This window comes from Bos mutus, chromosome 17 (genome assembly GCF_027580195.1).
Source record: "Bos mutus isolate GX-2022 chromosome 17, NWIPB_WYAK_1.1, whole genome shotgun sequence".
Classification (NCBI taxonomy): Eukaryota; Metazoa; Chordata; class Mammalia; order Artiodactyla; family Bovidae; genus Bos; species Bos mutus.
This window is the reverse complement of record NC_091633.1, coordinates 35,594,261-35,610,750: the sequence shown is the minus strand read 5'-3', so window position 1 is coordinate 35,610,750 and position 16,490 is coordinate 35,594,261. Positions and strand designations below refer to the sequence as shown.

The 16,490-nt window shown below is 36.9% G+C and overlaps 1 protein-coding gene across 3 annotated transcripts in view; it reads left to right on the top strand.

Moving 5' to 3' along the window:
* The window catches only part of FSTL5 (follistatin like 5), an 875,401-nt gene that overhangs the window by 643,569 nt on the left and 215,342 nt on the right, over positions 1 to 16,490 (top strand). For all 3 annotated transcript variants that reach the window (XM_070385610.1, XM_070385609.1, XM_070385608.1), the window contains exon 7: positions 15,826 to 15,946. In XM_070385610.1, the coding sequence (XP_070241711.1) occupies positions 15,826 to 15,946 (121 nt within the window). The remainder of the gene's footprint in view (positions 1 to 15,825; positions 15,947 to 16,490) is intronic.

The window sequence follows — 16,490 nt, the reverse complement described above, 5'->3', positions numbered from 1 at the left end:
GGTAAAGTATAGGGCTGATGTAACGATATGAAAAAAACTCCACAAGTAATGTTGAAGTTTCACTAAAATAATGAATAATTGGGACAGGAATACAGTTTAAGAATTGTGTGGGACTTCCCTGGAGGTCCACTCATTAAGGTTTTGCCTTCCGATGCAGGAAGGATGGGTTTGATCCCTGACTGGGGAGCTAAAATGCCTGGTAGCAAAAAAAAAAAAAAAAAAAAAAACCTAAGCATAAAACATAAGCAATATTGTAACACATTAAAGAAACACTGAATAATTGCACAATAACAAGAGTTCTGTAATCTGACCATTTGGATGCTAATCTTAGACCCCTTTGTTTGGTTGCTGTCTTATTCTGTTGGGTTTCTATTACAAAAGACTATAGGCTCAATGGTATAAACAACAAAAAAGTATTTCTCACAGTTCTGAGGCCAAGTTCAAGATTAAGGCATCAGCACATTAGTATTCTGGGTAAGATACCCTTTTCCCAGTTCAACGCCAGAGTCCTCCTATGTCCTCAAAGCTAAGGCATCTCTGTGAAGTCTCTTTTACAAGAACATGAATTCCATTCTTAAGGGCCCCACCCTCACAACTTACTCAACCTCCAAAGGCCCGCTGTCACATTAAGCTTCAGGATTTCAGCAGATTAAGTGTGTGGTGAGCCACACAAGCATTCAGAACTTAACAGTCGGTGATCTCAGATCATCCCCAAATTATCAGCACATTTCAATTTTCTTCTATATAAAATGAAGCTAACAGTAGCACATTTTTAAAAAGTTGCTTAAGGATAAAATTTGATAATTAACTTAAATTATTTATCATAGTGTGTGACATAGTTAAGTGCTGAATAAATATTTATTGAGTTGTATTATAAATGTAGTGAAGCAATCCATGTTTCATTTGAAGGGATGAGACAGTCTTGTTTATTCAGAAATGCTGTTTGAGAAGGTGATTATAAAATGATATATTGAAACAAATTGAGTCTGAAAGATTTTGCTTCTACTTGAAAGAAACAGGAAAAAATATGAAAAGATATAGAAATTAGAAGGGGTCACACAGTATGCGAATTTAGAAAATATCTAAGTTAAAGGGACTTCACATTGCAGAATAAAACATAGAAAAATAAAATAATAAACATTCCAAAGGTTATATTCGTGGAAAATTTTCACATTATTGAGTGAAAGAATCTTGATTATAGTAATCTGGAAAGGACAGTGTTTTCTAGGTAGTTATGTAGGAAAACATCTGGAAGACTTGTGTATTTCAGGTTTTGTGGATATTTAAAAATATGAGGACCTACTCTATGGCACATGGAACGCTGCTCATCGTTATATGGCAGCCTGGATGGGAGGGGAGTTTTGGAGATAATGGATACAAGTATGTGTATGGCTGAATTCCTGCTCTATTTACCTGAAACTATCACAACATTGTATGTTAATCAACTGTGTGCATGCCTGCTAAGTCACTTCAGATGTGCGCAACTGTTTGCAACCCCATGGACTGTAGTCCGCCAGGCTCTTCTGTCCACAGGATCCTCCAGACAAGAATATAGGAGTGGGTTGCCATGCCCGCCTCCAGAGGATCCTCCCAACCCAGGAATCAAACCCACATTTCTTACATCTCCTGCATTGGCAGGTGGGTTCTTTACTAATAGCACCATCTGGGAATCAGCTATACTCCCAATACAAAATAAAAAGTTTTTTAAAAAGTATTATTTTAAAATTGCCTTTAAGAGACCTGTGTGCAGTTTGGCATAAATAAATATAAACATAATTACACATAATAGACAGACTTTGGGTTTTTATGATGATTTCCATTTATTCTTGTCTGGTGAGGGATTTCACCTTTGTTCTGACTTGGTCTCCCTTGTCTATTCTGCTGTGAGGAGTCTTTCCTGTATGTGCATGTTCTATGTGCTTGCTTGCCTTATGCTAACTGAGAACCTTACTGTTACATTTCAGGTTATCAAGAGTTATTTTTGGTTTATAATGTTTCTCAAGATATTTTAATTCTATCATCCTTAATTGATCTCTACAGATGTTTGGCTTTTCCCCATATTATACCCAACTGCATGCCACCTACCTGCTTCAGTGTTAACCTGAGGGATAATTCTGGCCTTTCTGTTTGGCATTTCTGCTCTGTAGCCTAGGTGGTGGTGTAGAATCCCTGTTTTAAATGGTAACCCATGGTCATGTAGGGGATGCTATGACACATTGGTGTCACACACTGACATCCTTGTTAGGGTTAAATCTCTAAATCCTCTCCTATCAGGCAAGACATGAGGCTTTTCCTGCAAGTCTGTGAGATCCCCCTGGGAGGTGCCAAAACATGATATGACTAATCTCTTATATTGGGTTGGCCAAAGTATTCATTCATTTTTTTCCACAAAATGGCTCTAGTAGGGCTTAGTTTTCTTGAACTTCATTTGAAGCATTTTTGTAAGATTGTATTATGAGCTGCTGTATCAGTGTGCATTAAAAAAAATCAAAATATGTGAATTTTTGTGTAGCCATTTTAATAGTGAATACAGACGCAAAAAGATTTTTGGCATATTATGCTTTATTATCTCAAGAAAGATAAAGTGTAACTGAAACACACACACACACAAAATGAATTGTACAGCGTATGGAGAAGGTACTATGATGAATTGACTTTGTCAAAAGTGGTTTGTGAAGTTTTGCCCTGGAGATTTCTTGCTGGATGGTGCTCCTTGATTTGGGAGACCAGTTAAAGTTAATGGAGATCAAATTGAGACATTCATTGAGAACAATCAACATAATCAACATTATTTCATGTGAGAGATAACCAGTATTCAAATCAGGCATTGGAAATCATTTGTACCTGTTTGATTATGTTAATTGCTTTGATGTTTGGGTTCCACATAAGTTAAGCCAAAAAAATAAGCCACTTGACTGTATTTCCATACATGATTCTCTAAACATAAGGAAAATATTCCATTTTTAAAGCACATTGTGACAGGCAATGACAAGTGCACACTGTGCAATAATGTGGAAAAAAAGAGATTGTAAGGCAAAAGAACTGAACCATCACCAACCAAACCAAGGCCAGTCTTTATGCAAAAGTGATGTGTATATTCTGGGATTGGAAGGGAATCCTCTATTATGAGCTCCTTCTGGAAAACCAAGCAATTATTTCCCAACAAGTACTGCTCCAAGTTAGACCAAATAAAAACAGCACTTAATGAAGTGTCCAAAATTATTCAACAAAAAATGCATAATTTTCCATTGCTGCTGCTGCTGCTGCTAAGTCGCTTCAGTCGTGTCCGACTCTATGCGACCCCATAGACGGCAGCCCACCAGGCTCCCCCGTCCCTGGGATTCTCCAGGCAAGAATACTGGAGTGGGTTGCCATTTCCTTCTCCATTAGGATAATGCAAAACCACATGTTTCTTTGATGACCAGGCAAAAACTTTAACAGCTTGGCTAGGAAGTTCTGACTCCTCTGCATTATTAACAAGACATTGGACCTTCAGATTTTCATTTATTTAGTCTTTACAAAATTCTCTTAATGGAAAAAATTCCAATTCCCTGGAAGACTGTAAAAGGTACTTGGAACAGTTCTTTGCTCAAAAAGATAAAAAGTTTGGGAAAGATGGAATTATAAAGTCACCTGAAAAATGGCAGAAGATCGTGGAACAAAGTGGTGAAGATGTTCAATAAATTTCTTGGTGAGAATGAAAAATGTGTCTTTTATTTTTACTTAAGACCTAAGGAAGTTTTTGGCCAACCCAATAGTTACAGTTGAGAAAAAGAGGTAAAAATGAATAGTCATTTCATATTAAAAAAAATTGAAAGGAAATTATAAATGCTTAGATATAATTGTTATAACAATAAGAACATGAGAATAAATTTTGCCTTAAGAGGAGGTATTACAAATTACACTTTGAGTGTAATTTTGAGTGGAGGGAGTGAATCAGCACCTTATTTCTTTATTTTATGTTGTTGAGAAAGCAGGGAGACTGTTGACTTAGTTTGAACGCTGTTTTGCGACCTCAGGAGATCTGTCCAGGTTCCCTTCTTCCATTTTCATCATACAGTTCCACTGTATTTCTAGCTTCTTTTCTTCAAACCTACCAGGATATTTGATCTCTGTTTTGGACATTTTGTTTTCACCTTCTTCTTTATTCTTTAAATCACTAGGTCAATCTGTGATTGATAAGGTACATACCATGTATAGGGGTTTAAAGGCCACATTATGGAATAAGCCTACCTAGTTTTTCAAGCCTCAATCTATTTACTAATTAAGGGACAAGTGAAATTTAGGGGATGACTTAACTTATCAGTATCTTCTGCTATCAAATGGCAGGATTTTAGAAGTCTCTTCTCATAGAGTTGGTTTACAGGTTGAATATGTCAATATTTACGAATTAGAGCAATTTCTGACATAATAACTGCTTTGCAACTAAGGATTAAAATACATTTATGCTTTGTTATTTTTATTTTGCATAGATATCCTGTGATTTATTATCTTTTAATGCTTACAATATTTGTAGTTCAGACTGTTTCTTCTTTATATAAACATATTGATTATTCCTTCTTTCTAGATTTATAAATTGCTCCATACTCATAAAGATTTCATTAGACAAGGTGATACACAGTTTTATTTTAGTATATTACGTTTATCATATTTATGTATTCCATGCATAAATTGTTTTAATAGCAGTTGTATTGAAATGTAATCTTCGTATGATAAAATTGCTGCTGCTGCTGCTGCCAAGTCGCTTCAGTTGTGTCCGACTCTGTGTGACCCCATAGACAGCGGCCCACCAGGCTCCCCCATCCCCGGGATTCTCCAGGCAAGAACACTGGAGTGGGTTGCCATTTCCTTCTCCAATGCATGAAGGGGAAAAGTGAAAGTGAAGTCGCTCAGTCGTGTCCGACTCTGCGACCCCATGGTCTGCAGCCTACCAGGCTCCTCCGTCCATGGGATTTTCCAGGCAAGAGTACTGGAGTGGGGTGCCATTGCCTTCTCCAAATGATAAAACTAACCCCTTTAAAATTTTCAATTTAGTGGTTCTTGGTATATTCACAAAAGTTTTCAGTCATCGTTGTGATTACAGTTTAGAATAGTATGACTCCATATATATTAGAAGTCATAGCCCATCATTCCATCCCCTCAGCTCCTGATAACCACTAATCTCTACCTGTATGGATTTGGCTATTCTGAATATTTCATACAAATAGACTCATACAATTTGAGACTTTTTTTTTTTTTCATTTAGCATGTTTTCAATATTCATTTATGTTGTAGTATATATCTGTATCTTTTCCTTTTAAGTAGAAAATTGTTCTACCGTATATAGATGTATGATTTTGTGTTTGTCCATTCAACAATTCATAGGTATTAGAGTTATTTTCACTTTCAGGTTACTTTGAACATTCATGTTTATGTATAGTCATATGTTTTTGTTCTTTTAAGTATATGCCTAGCAGTGAATTTTTTATACATATAATTACTGTTTGTTTAACTTTTTAAGGAACTGCCGAACTGTGATCCAAAGTATATGCACAATTCTCATCAGCAAAGTCTGAAGCTTCCTGTTTTTCTACACCCTTCCAAAATTGTTACTATCCATCTTTTTAATTTTAGCCATTCTAATAAGTTTGAAGTTGTATCTCATCGAGATTTTTATTTGCATTTCCCTAGTGACTAATGATGCCAGATTTTTTTAATTATGTGCTTATTGCTCATTTGTAAATCTTTCTTGAGACATACTATTCAAATCCTTTATCCATTGTTTTGATTTGATTAGGTGTCTTTTTAATGTTCAGTTATAAAGTTCTTTACATATTCTGGATACAAGATTCTTATCAAACAAATAATTCAAAAATATTTTCTGCTTCTCTGAAGGGTATTTTTTAACTTTTTGAATAGTGTCCTTAGCAAACAGAAGTTTTTTTTTTTAATTATTATTATTAATTTTGTTAAAGTTTAATGGATCTATTTTTCTTTACTTTGCTTATGTGGTTACTGCAATCTTTGCTCAGGTACCTAGAGGTGAGCTAATTACTGGATAGAGACTTAATTAAAAGCTTTGAATCAATATATGTTCCAGACTTTGTCATGATGCTCTTTTTTTTTTTTTATTGGAGGTAAATTGCTTTACTATGTTCTATTGGTTTCTGCCATACAGCAAAACAAATAAGCCATCAGTTCAGTTCAGTCACTCAGTCATGTCCAACTCTTTGCGACCCCATGAATCGCAGCACGCCAGGCCTCCCTGTTCATCACGAACTCCCGGAGTTCACACAGACTCATGTCCATCGAGTCAATGATGCCATCCAGCCATCTCAGCCTCTGTCGTCCCCTTCTCCTCCTGCCCCCAATCCCTCCCAGCATCAGAGTCTTTTCCAATGAGTCAACTCTTCGCATGAGGTGGCCAAAGTACTGGAGTTTCAGCTTTAGCATCATTCCTTCCAAAGAAATCCCAGAGCCGATCTCCTTCAGAATGGACTGCTTGGATCTGCTTGCAGTCCAAGGGACTCTCAAGAGTCTTCTCCAACATCACTGTTCAAAAGCATCAATTCTTCGGTGCTTAGCCATCTTCACAGTCCAACTTTCACGTCCATACATGACCACAGGAAAAACCATAGCCTTGACTAGACGAACCTTTGTTGGCAAAGTAATGTCTCTGCTTTTGAATATGCTATCTAGGTTGGTCATAACTGTCCTTCCAAGGAGTAAGCGTCTTTTAATTTCATGGCTGCAGTCACCATCTGCAGTGATTTTGGGGCCCCCAAAAATAAAGTCTGACACTGTTTCCACTGTTTCCCCATCTATTTCCCATGAAGTGATGGGACTGGATGCCATGATCTTCATTTTCTGAATGTTGAGCTTTAAGCCAACTTTTTCACTCTCCGCTTTCACCTGCATCAAGAGGCTTTTTACTTCCTCTTCACTTTCTGCCATAAGAGTGGTGTCATCTGCATATCTGAGGTTATTGATATTTCTCCTGGCAATCTTGATTCCAGCTTGTGTTACTTCCAGTCCAGCGTTTCTCATGATGTACACTGCATATAAGTTAAATAAACAGGGTGACAATATACAGCCTTGACGTACTCCTTTTCCTATTTGGAACCAGTCTGGTGTTCCATGTCCAGTTCTAACTGTTGCTTCCTGACCTGCATACAGATATCTCAAGAGGCAGGTCAGGTGGTCTGGTATTCCCATCTCTTTCAGAATTTTCCACAGTTTATTGTGATCCACACAGTCAAAGGCTTTGGCATAGTCAATAAAGCAGAAATAGATGTTTTTCTGGAACTCTCTTGCTTTCTCCATGATCCAGCGGATGTTGGCAATTTGATCTCTGGTTCCTCTGCCTTTTCTAAACCAGCTTGAACATCAGGAAGTTCATGGTTCACATATTGCTGAAGCCTGGCTTGGAGAATTTTGAGCATTACTTTACATGTGTGAGATGAGTGCAATTGTGCGGTAGTTTGAGCATTCTTTGGCATTGCCTTTCTTTAGGATTGGAATAAAAACTGACCTTTTCCAGTCCTGTGGCCTTTGCTGAGTTTTCCAAATTTGCTGGCATATTGAGTGCAGCACTTTCACAGCATCATCTTTTTTTTTTTTTTATTCTTCCAATTTTATTTTATTTTTAAACTTTACATAATTGTATTAGTTTTGCCAAATATCAAAATGAATCCGCCACAGGTATACATGTGTTCCCCATCCCGAACCCTCCTCCCTCCTCCCTCCCCATACCATCCCTCTGGGCCGTCCCAGTGCACCAGCCCCAAGCATCCAGCCTCATGCATCGAACCTGGACTGGCAACTCGTTTCCTACATGATATTTTACATGTTTCATTGCCATTCTCCCAAATCTTCCCACCCTCTCCCTCTCCCACAGAGTCCATAAGACTGTTCTATACATCAGTGTCTCTTTTGCTGTCTCGTACACCGGGTTATTGTTACCATCTTTCTAAATTCCATATATGGCGTTAGTATACTGTATTTATGTTTTTCCTTCTGGCTTACTTCACTCTGTATAATAGGCTCCAGTTTCATCCACCTCATTAGAACTGATTCAAATGTATTCTTTTAATGGCTGAGTAATACTCCATTGTGTATATGTACCACAGCTTTCTTATCCATTCATCTGCTGATGGACATCTAGGTTGCTTCCATGTCTTGGCTATTATAAACAGTGCTTGAACATTGGGGTACACGTGTCTCTTTCCCTTCTGGTTTCCTCAGTGTGTATGCCCAGCAGTGGGTTGCTGGATCATAAGGCAGTTCTATTTCCAGTTTTTAAGGAATCTCCACACTGTTCTCCATAGTGGCTGTACTAGTTTGCATTCCCACCAACAGTGTAAGAGGGTTCCCTTTTCTCCACACCCTCTCCAGCATTTATTATTTGTAGACTTTTGGATTGCAGCCATTCTGACTGGTGTGAAATGGTACCTCATAGTGGTTTTGATTTGCATTTCTCTGATAATGAGTGATGTTGAGCATCTTTTCATGTGTTTGTTAGCCATCTGTATGTCTTTTTTGGAGAAATGTCTATTTAGTTCTTTGGCCCATTTTTTGATTGGATCGTTTATTTTTCTGGAGTTGAGCTGTAGGAGTTGCTTGTATATTTTTGAGATTAGTTGTTTGTCGGTTGCTTCATTTGCTATTATTTTCTCCCATTCTGAAGGCTGTCTTTTCACCTTGCTAATAGTTTCCTCTTTTAGGATTTGAAATAGCTCAACTGGAATTCTATCACCTCCACCAGCTTTGTTCATAGTAATGCTTTCTAAGGCCCTCTTGACTTCACATTCCAGGATGTCTGGCTCTAGGTGAGTGATCACACCATTGTGATTATCTTTTTTGTACAGTCCTTCTGTTTATTCTTGCCACCTCTTCTTAATATCTTCTGCTTTTGTTAGGTCCATACCATTTCTGTCCTTTATTGAGCCCATATTTGCATGAACTGTTACCTTGGTATCTCTAATTTTCTTGAAGAGATCTCTAGTCTTTCCCATTCTGTTGTTTTCCTCTATTTCTTTGCATTGATTGCTGAGGAAGGCTTTCTTATCTCTTCTTGCTATTGTTTGGAACTCTGCATTCAGATGCTTATATCTTTCCTTTTCTCCTTTGCTTTTCACTTCTCTTCTTTTCACAGCTTTTGTAAGGCCTCCCCAGACAGCCATTTTGCTGTTTTGAATTTCTTTTCCACGGGGATGGTCTTGATCCCTGTCTCCTGTACAATGTCACAAACCTCATTCCATAGTTCATCAGGCACTCTATCTATCAGATCTAGGCCCTTAAATCTATTTCTCACTTCCACTGTATAATCATAATGGATTTGATTTAGGTCATACCTGAATGGTCTAGTGGTTTTCCCTACTTTCTTCAATTTCAGTCTGAATTTGGTAATAAGGAGTTCATGATCTGAGCCACAGTCAGCTCCTGGTCTTGTTTTTGTTGACTGTATAGAGCTTCTCCATCTAATTATGCATATATCAACCCCCTCTTGAGCCTCCCTCTTTCCCCCATTCCCTCACTCTGGATCATCACAGGGTATCAGTCTGGGCTCCCTGTATTATACAGCATTTCTCATCAGCTATCTATTTTATACTGTATATATGTCAATCCTATTTTCAACATTCATCCAACTCTCTCCCTCCCCACTGTGTCCACAAGCCCATTCTCTATTCTATCTACATCTCCATTTCTTCCTTGCAAATAGGTTCATCAATACCATTTTTCTAGACTTAATATATGTATATTAATATATGATATTTGTTTTTCTCTTTCTTACCTACTTCATTCTATGTAACTATTGTAGGTTCATCTACCTCACTAAAACTGAATCAAATCCATTCTTTTTTATGGCTGAGTAGTATTTCATTGTATATATGTAACACATCTTCTTTATCCATTCATCTGTCAATGGACATCTAGGTTTTCATGTCCTAGCTATTGTAAATAATGTTGCTATGAACACTGAAATACATGTATCAGTTTCAATTATGGTTTTCTCAGGGTATATGCTCGAGAAGGAAATGGCAACCCACTCCAATGTTCTTGCCTGGAGAATCCCAGGGATGGGGGAACCTGGTGGGCTGCCGTCTATGGGGTCGCATAGAGTCGGACACAACTGAAGTGACTTGGCAGCAGGGTTTATGCAGAGTAGTAGAAACAATATTTCATATGGTAGTTTTATTCCTAGTTTTTTAAGGAATCTCCATATTGTTCTCCGTAGTAACTGAATTAACATTCCTCCCAACAGTGCAAGAGGGGTCCCTTTTCTCCTCATTGTCTTCAGCATTTCTTGTTTGTAGATTTTTTGATGATGGCCATTCACACTGGTGTGAGGTGATACCTCACTGGGTTTTGATTTGCATTACTCTAATAATTAGTGATGTTGAACATCTTTTCCTGTGTTTATTGGCCATCTGAATGTCTTCTTTAGAGAAGTGTCTGTTTAGGTCTTCTGCCCACTTTTTGATTGGGCTGTTTCTTTTTCTGATATTGAGCTATGGGATCTGCATATATACTTTGGAGATTAATTCTTTGTCAGTTGTGTGGTTTGCAATTATTTTCTCCTGAATTCTGAGGGTTGTCTTTCATCTCGTTTACTGTTTCCTTTGCTATGCAAAAGCTTTTACATTTAATTAGGTCTTTTTTTTTTTTTTTTTTTAATTTCCATTACTCTAGGAGGTGGTTCAAAGAGGATCTTGCTGTCATTATGTCAAAGAGTGCACTGCCTATGTTTTTCTCTAAGAGTTTTATAGTTTCTGGCCTTAACATTTAAGTCTTTATATCCATTTTGAGTTTATTTTGTTTATGGAATTGGCAATTGTTCTAGTTTCATTCTTTTACATTTAGCTGTCTAGTTTTCCCAGCACTACTTATTGAAGAGTCTGTCTTTTCTCTAAGGATAAGGTGTCCATAAGTGTGCAGGGTTATCTCTGGGCTTTTTAATCTTATTCCATTAGTCACTATTTCTGTCTTTGTGCCAGGAGTTTTGTAGTATTGTCTGAGGTCAGGTAGGCTGATTCCTCCATCTCCATTTTTCTTTGGCAGATTGCTTTGGCTATTCAGGGTCTTTTGTGTTTCCATACAAATTTTGAACTTGTTTGTTCTAGTTCTGTGAAAAATGCCAGTGGTAGTTTGATAGAGATTTCATTGAGTCTGTAGATTGCTTTGAGTATTATAGTCATTTCACAATATTGACTCTTCCAATACAAAAAACATGGTATATTTCTCCATATGTTTGTGTCACCTTTTATTTGTTTCATCAGTGTCTTAAAGTTTTCTACAAACAAGTCTTTTGTCTCTCTAGGTAGGTTAATTCCTGTATATTATCCTTTTCATTGCAATGGTTAATAGGATTGTTTCCTTAATTTCTCTTTCTGATTTTCATTGTAGTGTATAGGAGTGCAAGAGATATCTGTGTATTAATTTTATATCCTGAAACTTTACTATATTCATTGATTAGCTTTAATAATTTCCTAGTGGCATCTTTAAAGTTTTTTATATATAGTATAATGTCATCTGCAAACCCAGGAGAAGGGAAGGGCTACCAACTCCAGTATTCAGGCCTAGAGAATTCCATGGGGTCTCAAAGAGTCGGACATGACTAAATGACTTTCACTCATCAGCAAACAGTGAGAGTTTTACTTCTTCTTTTTCAATCTGGATTCCTTTTATTTCTTTTTCTTCTCTGATTTCTGTGGTTAGGAAATCTAGAACAATGTTAAATAATGGTGGCAAAAGTGGCACCCTGGTCTTGTTCCTGATCATAGAGGAAATGCTTTCAGGTTTTCAACACTGAGGATAATGTTTGCTGTGGGTTTGTTGTATATGGCCTTTATTATGTAAATGTATGTTGCTGGGAGAAATATCAATAACCTCAGACATGTAAAGAACCTCTTGATGTAAGTGAAAGAGGAGAGTGAAAAAGTTGGCTTAAACTCAACATTCAGAAAACTAAAATCATGGCATCTGGTCCCATCACTTCATGGCAAATCAATGGGGAAACAATGGAAACAGTGACAGACTTTATTTTTGTGGGCTCCAAAATCACTGCAGATGGTGACTGCAGCCATGAAATTAAAAGACACTTACTCCTTGGAAGAAAGGTTATGACTAACCTAGACAGCATATTAAAAAGCAGAGACATTACTTTGCCAACAAAGGTCTGTCTAATCAAGGCTATGGTTTTTCCAGTAGTCATGTATGGATGTGAGAGTTGGAGTATAAAGAAAGCTAAACACCAAAGAACTGATGCGTTTGAACTGTGGTGCTGAAGAAGACTCTTGAAAGTCCCTTGGACTGCAAGGAGATCCAACCAGTCCATCCTAAAAGAAATCAGTCCTGAATATTCATTGGAAGGACTGATGTTGAAGCTGAAACTCCAATACTTTGGCCACCTTATGCAAAGAATTGACTCATTAGAAAAGACCCTGATGCTGGGAAAGATTGAAGGCAGAAGAAGAAGTGAACAGAGGATAAGGTGGTGGATGGCATCACCAACTCAATGGACATGCATTTGAGTAGGCTCTGGTAGTTGGTGATGGACAGGGGAGCCTGGTGTGCTACAGTCTATGGGGTCACAAAGAATCAGACATGACTGATCGACTGAACTGAATTGATGTTACTTCTACACCTACTTTCTGGAGTTTTGGTGTTTTTGTTGTTGTTGTTTTTGTTTTATTTTGTTTTTCATAAATGTGTGTTGAATATTGTCAAAAAGCTGTCTCTGCATCTTTTGGGGTAATCATACGCTTTTATATTTCAATTTGTTAATACAGTGTTTCACACTGATTGGTTTGTGTATATTGAGGAATTCTTGCATCCCTGGGTTAAAGCCTGCTTGATCATGATGTATGATCCTTTTATTGTTGCTTTCTATTTGCTAGTATTTTTTCAAGATTTTTGCATGTATATTCATCAGTGATATTGACCTGTAATATTCTTTTTTTTATAATATTTTTGACTGGTTTTGTTATCAGGGTGATAGCGGTTTTACAGAATGAGTTTGGGAGTGTTCCTCCTTCTGCAATTTTTCGGAAGAGTTTGAGGACAGGTTTTAGTTCTTTGCTTAATATTTGATAGAATTAATCTGTGAAGACATCTGGCCCTTGGCTTTTGTTTGTCGGAAGTTTTTTGATTATAGTTTCTGTTTCCATTCTTGTGAATCATCTGTTCATATTTTCTATTTCTTTCCACTTTAGTTTTGAAAAGTTATGCTTTTTAAGAATTTGTCCATTTCTTTATATCGTCCATTTTTTGACACATAGTTGCTCATAGTAGTCTCATGATTCTTTGATTTTGCATTTTCTGTTATAACTTCTTTTTCATTTCTACTTTTACTGATTTGAGTCTTCTCTCTTTTGTTATTGATGAGTCTGGCTAATGGCTGGTCCATTTGTTTATCTTCTTAAAGAACAAGTTTTTAGATTTATTGATCTTTGCTACTTTCCTTCATTTCATTTCCATTTATTCCTGCTCTGATCTTTATATCGTCTTTTCTTCTTCTAATTTTGTTTTTTTCTTTGTTGTTGTTGTTGTTTTTCTTCTTCTTCTTTTTCTAGTTGGTTTATGTGTAAGATTAGGTTGTTTATTTGTTTTCTCTTGTTTCTTGAAATAGGCTTGTATTGCTATAAACTCCCTCTTAACACTGCTTTTAGTGCATCCCATAGGTTTTGAGTTGTGTTTTCATTGTCCTTTGTTTCTAGATATATTTGGATTTCTTCAGTGAATTGTTGATTATTTAGAAATGTATTCTTTAGCCTCCATGTGTTTGTATTTTATACATTTTTTTTTCCTGTAGATGATATTTAATCTTATAGTGTTGTGGTCACAAAAGTTACTTGAAATGATTTCAATTTTTTAAAACTAACCAAGGCATGATTCTACTCTTTTTTTGGATAAAATATCCTAAGGCAATGGCACACCACTCCAGTATGCTTGCCTGGAAAATCCCATGGACGAAGGAGCCTGGAAGGCTGCAGTCCATGGGGTCGCTGAGGGTCGGACACGACTGAGCGACTTCACTTTCACTTTTCACTTTCATGCATTGGAGAAGGAAATGGCAACCCACTCCAGTGTTCTTGCCTGGAGAATCCCAGGGATGGGGGAGCCTGGTGGACTGCCGTCTATGGGGTCGCACAGAGTCGGACACGACTGAAGCGACTTAGCAGCAGCAGCAGCAGCAGATATCAATTAGATCCAACTGATATAACGTGTCATTTAATTCTTGTGTTTCCTCAGTAATTGTCTGTCTCAATGATCTACCCATTTGTATGAGAGGAGTGATAAAGTCCCCACTATTATTGTGCTACTGTCAGTTCTCCCTTTAATAGTTGTTAGCATTTGTCTTATATATTGTGTTGCTCCTATGTTGGGTGTGTATATACTTGTAATTTTTATATCTTCTTGGGCTAATCCCTTGATCATTATGTAGTATCCAGCGCTCTATTTCTATTTTACATTATGCAATGAATACTTACGCAAGCATTACAAATCTGTCTAAGCCTTTGCTCTCCCTGTGTAGGGCCTCAAGCTTAGACAGAGATGAGAAATTATGTATTCTTTCTTACTCCTAAAATGTAAAGAAAGTCTACATTTTCTAGTTGTACACATAGTCTTGCACATTTCTGTGGGCTTCTAGATTCCTGGAATATGCAGATATTTTCAAACCCCTTTGTGGACACCTTCCTGTTTTCGTTTTTAACAGTTTTGATGTTCTTGTTATCTCCATTGCATATCTCTGCCATAGGAAGCTGTAATGTTATACAAATGCTGATGTTTCTCTTCAAAAACTAGCCTTAGGTGCAGGACTATTTACAGAGACTCAGCTCCAAGTCTTGCTCACAGAAAAGGTCATTAAAATGGAAATATTCAGGGAACTGCTACATAGGTTAGATTGTGGTGATTTTCTGAGGATGGGATCTTGGAGCAGTTTTAAATAGGTTCTTCCTCACTCTGAGGTCTGAGGTATGATGGTTTTCACTGCTAGTCAAATCACAAAGTTGGTGGTCCAAGGCTTCTATGTAGCTGTGAAGAGAGGGAAACTATCAGCCTCACTGTTCTTTTTGAGAAGCAGTCACTTTTTCCAGTAAATGCTCTGAGGGCTGGTGAAAGCCCTTGTCTATTCCAACGTTCTGAAAATTTTGATTGAGAATAATTTTTGCCAGTATATTCATTGCCTTCATGAAAGCAAAGCTTTTTTCGTCTTTACTGTTTCAGAGGTGTTTCTTGAATTTGATTTTGACAAGAAATGCAAGATTATTTGTTCTTTTTTAATGGTTATGCACATTTCCTCATAAATTTGAAAGGCCACAGTCACTTATGTCTAATGTACTGATTGTTCCCAGGAGGCTTGAAAAAGTCGTGATCTATTCATATGGCTATAAATTCCATCTCTGAGACCACACTGCTTTAATATTTTTTCCTGGGTAAATATATAATTAAAGGGTATAAACATTGCAATTGTGAAGCATGTAGTTAACAGCTGTTTGTTTTAGTTATAAATAAGAAAAAACATTGTAGGCCTTTATTAATTAAAATGTAAGCTGAATTAGAAAAATATGTAAAAATTCAGTTATTTTATATAAGCTCATATATTTCAAATAAATACCAAGAAGTTATACTTTTTTAAAAGAACTTAATTTGAGATAAGTAATTATAGCCCATCAAGTCTTCCAAGTTTATTGAACTAACCAACCACTAACAGTGGTCATTTCCATAATTTAAATATATTAATTTACTTATTCTTGAGTATACATTTTTAAAATGTGAACTGATAAAATACATTTTAAGGACAAACAGCTAATTCTATTTAATTTTGCCTTTTTTCTATAGGACTTTGGAGATGATGGGTCCTTGTATATAACCAAAGTCACCACAACTCACATGGGGAATTACACCTGCTATGCAGAGGGCTATGAAAACATCTATCAGACTCACATCTTCCAAGTGAATGGTAAGAAATGTGGGATTGTTTTAATTGTTTTTTCTTCAGTAGATATTCAAAGATCATCCCAAATGACTAAGAAAGGCCAGTACTTTGGCCACCTATGGGAAGAACTGACTCATTGGAAAAGATCCTGATACTGGGAAAGATTGAAGGTAGGAGGAGAAGGGGGCCACAGAGGATGAGACAGTTGGATGGCATCACTGACTCCATGGACATGAGTGTGAGTAAACTCCAGGAGTTGGTGATAGACAGGGAGGCCTGGCGCGCTGCAGTCCACAGGGTCACAAAGAGTCAGACACAACTGAGTGACTGAACTGAACTGAACTGAGTTTTATCATTTCAATAATCAATTTAATTGCTATGAGCATTGGCCAAGTAGGCTGATAGCAATTTTATAATCAGTGCTTTATTTTATTTATGACAATTCAAATTTTACTTAGTTAAATTGATGATATAGAATTGCATATATGATTCATTAATACACACTAATTATTTCCCATGCAGATATATACATTAATTTACTCTATAGTTTACAAAAAGGAGGCAGAAA